The sequence below is a fragment of the Phoenix dactylifera genome, chromosome 3 (genome assembly GCF_051530095.1).
Source record: "Phoenix dactylifera cultivar Ajwa chromosome 3, Ajwa_hap1_PhDact_Kaust_v1.1, whole genome shotgun sequence".
NCBI classification, from domain to species: domain Eukaryota; kingdom Viridiplantae; phylum Streptophyta; class Magnoliopsida; order Arecales; family Arecaceae; genus Phoenix; species Phoenix dactylifera.
In genome coordinates, this window is record NC_143192.1 from 23382983 (window position 1) to 23388802 (window position 5820).

The window sequence follows — 5820 nt, forward strand, 5'->3', positions numbered from 1 at the left end:
GCTCGTAGTCTCAGTGGAGATTGTAGAACTTGCTCATATCTTTCTGGGCTGTTGACTTCATCTTTCGAGGTCATTTCATGTAGCCTCGATTTTGTATTTCCATCAGGATCTACATACGGGAGGTGTTAAGAGGTGTGTACCACTAAAATCTCCGAGGTGGACTTCTCGGTCGATAGGAATTCTCCTTGTTCCTCTCAGGCCTTTTGTTAGGGCCTGTCCCTGGCTGACCCTCACTGAGCTGCCATAGCCTCCTCCTAAACCTACTTATTCTTCTTTTTACAGGGCCTGTCCCTGGTTGACCCTCGCTGAGCTGCCATAGCCTCCTTTGTGTTGACGTACTTCTCGGCTCGGGCGAGAAGCTCGGCATAATCCCTCGGAAACCTCTTCTTCAAGGAAAAAAAGAACCAAGATGACTTCAACCCACTCTTCAGAGCAAACATCGCGATCGAGTGGTCCAGGTTGCAGATCTCCAAAGTAGCCACGTTAAAACAGTTAATGTACTCTCGAAGGGACTTGCCCTCTTACTGCTTGACAGCGAAAGGCTCTCTGATCCTCTTCTCTGCTTCCGACTGCTCATGAAGTGGGCCATAAACATCCGACTGAACTTCTTAAAAGGGTGAACAAATTTCAGCTAGAGCCCGGTTGTACCATAACCGACCTGTTTTTCGAAGGATAGCCAGAAGAGTCTACATAGTACTGAATCGGTGGCTCATTGGAGTATCATGAGAGCTTTGAAGATCTCTAGGTGATCCAAAGGGTCGGAAGTTCTGTCATACGTCTCGAGCTATGGCATTTTGAATCAAGGCGGGAGAGACTCTTCCATGATCTTCATCGAGCACGGAGGCTCGATGGTGAAATTGACATCATTCCTAAGCTCAACATGGTGATGCCTCAAAGCTTCGAGACGACAATTCATCTCCTCGATCTTGCAATCGAGATCGCCCTTCGTCATAGAGATCCTATCTGATTGGCAGAGGGATGAATGGCCTGGTTTCGATCCTTCCCAAGACTGTGAGCTCGGTGACCAACGCCTCTTCTCTTGTCCTAGGCTCCAAAGACATGGGGCCTGCTCCGAGCTCCGAGGGTCGGAACGATGCCTAGGGTCAACGGACCCATGGCCAACCAACAAGCAACTGGCGGCCGACAACGGCAAAACTAGTCCAAAGTAGGAGTTTTCGACCCCTTTAAACATAAAAAAGAGCATCTCGACGGCCGAAATCTCGACCATGGCCATAAGCCATCGTAGGGCACCAGAGAGAGCCCTAGGCGACAAGCGCTAGCGGCGAAACAATCCAGAAACAAGGTTTGGCCAGTCAAAACAAGGGAAACAAAGCTTTGCCCCTTCTCGGTCAAAATCCGGTGAACACCGGCCTAATCGTGGCTCCCAACGACCCCAGAAGAAAGAAAGAAAATCTCAAGGGGGTCGGCCGGTCGGGTCCTTGTTTTTCAGCGAGGAATGGCCACAGCGGCGGCACGATGGCAACCGAGATTCAAGGAAGAAAATCGAAGAAAATGCCCACAGTGAACTCCGACTACGGCCGGAACTCCGGTGGGGTGAAGAGAGGATGGGGAGGAGCCTCTAAATAGGCTCGGCCATGACCGAAATTAGACGTGGAGTCGGATTCCATTCGGCAAGATCGGGAGGAAGAAGACTCCCATCGGGAGTCCTCTTCTCCCCAAGCACGTGCGCAGCATGTGCCGATTTCTTCTTCTTTTTCTTTTTTTTTTCTGGGACTAAATTCATCTGGGTAAGGCCCAATTCACTTAAAGGGTCGTGTTCTACAATTTTACTTGTTGAAATATAGCTTGAGAATAAATTGTCCATTAATTCATTAGTAACAAAGTTTTGAAAAGTTGTTCCCACGCAAACTTTCAAGTTAGCATAACACTCCCAGATCCAGAAAGCTGGTGCTTTGTTTCTTTCACCAACTTCTCTAATTTCAGATTTCACTGGAAAATCTTGTCTTCTTTACCATGTCAAAACTCTACAGAATGGTGGTTTTTTCTTATTATTTTAGAGTAGATGGAACAACCAAAATTAATCATTTTACACATGTATATGGGATTAAATCCTTCCATAGGAATGATGGCCATAATCAACTATAACCGAATACCTCCATATGGTTAGAAACATAAGCGAGACTTTGTAGGAACCGAGTACCTCCATATGGTGATGTCCTGTTATTTTGCTACTTCGATTAGGAAGGTAACAGCAAATTCTTCAATAATATATTTTTTTTGTAAAGGAAATTTTTTCATCTAATTTTTTCACCATAACCGTATATTCATATATATAATCATGACACAGTTCAAATTTTTCGTGGCTGCTCTTGGATAGAAAAATGTGAAGCCACTAAACAGAGTCATATAAATTGTAACCTACAACCCTGAGTACTTCTAAAGCTTTTGTTTTCCAAACTTTGTAGGATTACTAAGTTTTTTATATGTCAGTGGATGGAACTTATATCCACGCCATATACAGTACCAGCTGAAAGTGGTATATATAACGAATAGGGCACATTGTTAGAAACAAGGTTCGCGGTACCGAGCGTACTGACGTACCGACGTACCAGTCGGCTCCGGTAACGGTACGGTACCGGTGCCGAACCGAGCCGAACCGATACCGTACCGATAGAGCACATTCGGCCTGCTTTCGACCCCATCGTCGTTTTTTTTTTTTTGGAGTTCTTTCACTTTTGGATATTTTATTGATGTTTTTATGTTTAGGTTTAAGGTTAAAACTAGATGATGCAACTTATTACTTCCAAATGATTCAAATAATGAGATGAAGAACATAAAATATCTTCAAATTAAGATACAATCAATTACATACATTTAAAGCACTCTTGGATATCTAAACTCGGGTCGAGTGGCGATGCTTCTCGTCAATATCTGAATCATCAGCATAATATGGAGGCTGATCAACCCATCCCTCTAACCAAGCGGCATTGTAGTCTTATATGCTCAATCCTCGAGGAATGCGTGTCGGGTCATAAAACTCTCGGATCTCTCGCTGAAGCTCTGACTCTGAGAGATGTCTTGATAAGGGACCCATCCGAATATGCCGACACCAAAATCCGACCCGTAAGACCCTCCAGGCTGCGCAGGGTAGTAGCCACCGGAAGATGACTCCGATGCACCATATCCATAGGCTAGCTGAGGCCGCGGATAATAGGAAGACTCGAAACTTGATACATCAATGGATCCGACTCCACATGGGAGGTCATCTGCAGCTGCATCCTGGCCTCCTGAACGACCTCGAGGAGCTCTTCTTCGATATGCAATGGTATCTGACCAGCCTATATCAGACGGCCTACCGTGGTCCGTATCTTGTGTAGCATGCGTAAACTGAGATTCACCGGTGTATCGAAAACCTCCCTCCGGCTGTGTCTCATAAGTAGTACCATACTGTCCTCCACTCCCTCCATGGCTAGTAGATCCATCACCACCAGAACTTTCATCGCTGCTGGTCCAAGTCTTCTCGACACTCTCCATTGGGGCCCTTTCCTTTCCTTTTCTCGTTTGCTGGGATTGACGTCCTCCTGATCGAGTCGACTAGGTACTAGAGCGTCCTTGTCCTCGCATTAAAGGATCATCTCTCTGAATGGGAGTATCGTACCAGTCATGCGCTGACTGGCTCCCCTCTAGCCATGTCCTATTAGCTGTAGGAGTGCGTGAAATGTTGCGCTCAGCCCATTGCTGTGGATCGACCGTAGCCTCGGTGGCTTTGATGCTGGCTGGTCGTCGAGGCGATCCTGGCTCATCAAGCTCGGGCTCCTGCTGCTGGACCGCAAGCCAGTCGAGCATAGGATTATCATTTGTAAAAGTCCTATAGATGGGATCTGCATACTTGAGCTCCACTTCCTCCTGAATGCATTTTAGCCTCAACCGCAGATTGTAATGCACATAAACTAGGTCATTGAGGCGCTTTTGTATCAAACGGTTCCTTTGTTTGCTGTGGATGAGGGCGAAGGTGGACCAGTTGTGCTCACAACCACTCGAGAAGATCATTTGGGAGAGGATCCAGATAGCTATCCGCTTAAGATTTTTTGCGGATCCGCCAAAATGAATCCACCATTCAGCTGCAAAAATATTGAAGATAATTACATTTTACATATATGATGGCCTCATAGTTGAAAATAATTCAGCTGCAAAAATGTCTTGCAGATTTATATTGTACCTAGATTCATAGTTGTCTTGCTCACGACAGCTGGTCGCTGTCCAAAGCTGTGGCTGCCCTCTCTAAATAATTTGGTCTGTGAAAAGAAGCTTGTTGCAGTATGTCAATAATATAAGATCCGATATATTTACTTATGCTACTAAATCATAGTTACCTCTTCTATACATGACGCGGCGACTTCTGGATCAGGCTTCATCTTATAAATAACATTACGCAAAGCATGAAGAAGTTCATCATCCATACCAATTCCACTCTCGTATTGAAACCGGAGATTCAGGTAGTATGCTGCACATAGATGACACCATCTTAGTATAATTATACAAATATATCAATCAGTATAATTATCAATATTATCGCTTACCTGCTAGATGCAATTTCCTACCCATTTGGGCTCCCCACCGCCGCTCAATGATGTCGATGTACTCCTGGGCATGGGCTACATCTGCCTCCATGATCTGAGCCTTTGCCTTCTCCATTATGTGATACAAAAAGTCCATCTGGGGATACCTCTCGCTATCCACGGCCCGCAGCACTTCATATAATGGTTTGATAGCCTTGACCATCGCATTGGCCCGCTGCCAGAATGACTGCCTGCTTACCAAGTCTTCCATCCTGCTTCCTTCAGTGCTGGCCTGGGCATATCTACTTTCCTGCCACTCGGGACTGACAAACATCTGATGTAGGGCTTTTTTCTTCTCGATAAGGCTATCAAGTGCAATGTAATTCGTAGCAAACCGTGTGACTCCTGGTCTAAGAATTTCTCCTCCTGCATACTTTTCCATTAATGAAATAACCCAAGTATGGCCATAAATATACCTGATGATGCGTTGGGCTATCTCCACCGTATGTTGCACCCTACGGATCTTTCCAATGTCCATCAGGATGAGGTCGATGCAATGTGCAACACATGGGGTCCAAAAAATTTGTGGTCGCCGCTCCATCAAGACCTGCCCGGCCAACTTATATTGCGGCCCGTTATCAGTGATGACCTGCACGATATTCTCCTCTCCAATCTGATCAATCACCTCCTCCATAAGTCTAAGGATGTATGAGACGTTGTGCACCTTATCCGAAGCATCAACTGACTTGTGGAAGAAGGTTTTCGTATCACAGTATGTCAGAAAGTTGATGATGATCCGCTTTGTCGGACCGGTCCAACCATCACACATCAGAGTGAGCCCATATGTGGGCCACTTGCTCTTATATGAGCCAATCCAATTCTGTAGCTCCTCCTTATTGTTGTCAAGAAGCTTACCGTAGATGTTCTTCGGGCCTGGAGGATCGACATCGGAACCGGCAGACTGTATGGCAGAAATGGCAGACTTGTAGTATATATTGTCTGCAGCATTTGCTGGAATGTGGCTGAAGTGGAACCAGGATCCAATAGCTCGCCACATATCCTTCTTCTTCTCCTTCTTCCACATTGTGTCTACCCTTTGCTGCTTCGAATCTCTCTTGGGGAAGGCATACGAATCTACATCATGGATTGACGCACCTGATGGAATCCCTCCGGAAGACTTCTTTCGGCCACCAAAACCACCCAGGATAGATGCAATGTCTGCTTCCTTTGCCCTCGCCCTCCCTGACTGAGGTTGTCCTTTGAAACTCTGGATCTTATCTGCTTCCACCAGAACCGGCGC

The 5820-nt window shown here is 45.9% G+C and overlaps 1 protein-coding gene across 1 annotated transcript; it reads right to left on the reverse strand.

The window, feature by feature from the left end:
- Window positions 1-3555: 3555 nt before the first annotated feature.
- LOC149767986 (uncharacterized) lies at window positions 3556-5619 on the reverse strand. Its single transcript, XM_089929896.1, has 4 exons — window positions 4538-5619; window positions 4335-4485; window positions 4181-4256; window positions 3556-4082 (listed from the first exon to the last, which is right to left on the reverse strand). Exons 1-4 carry the CDS (start codon window positions 5602-5604, stop codon window positions 3556-3558), a joined length of 1821 nt encoding a protein of 606 aa, XP_089786022.1. The 5' UTR covers window positions 5605-5619.
- Between the last annotated feature and the right edge of the window lie 201 nt (window positions 5620-5820).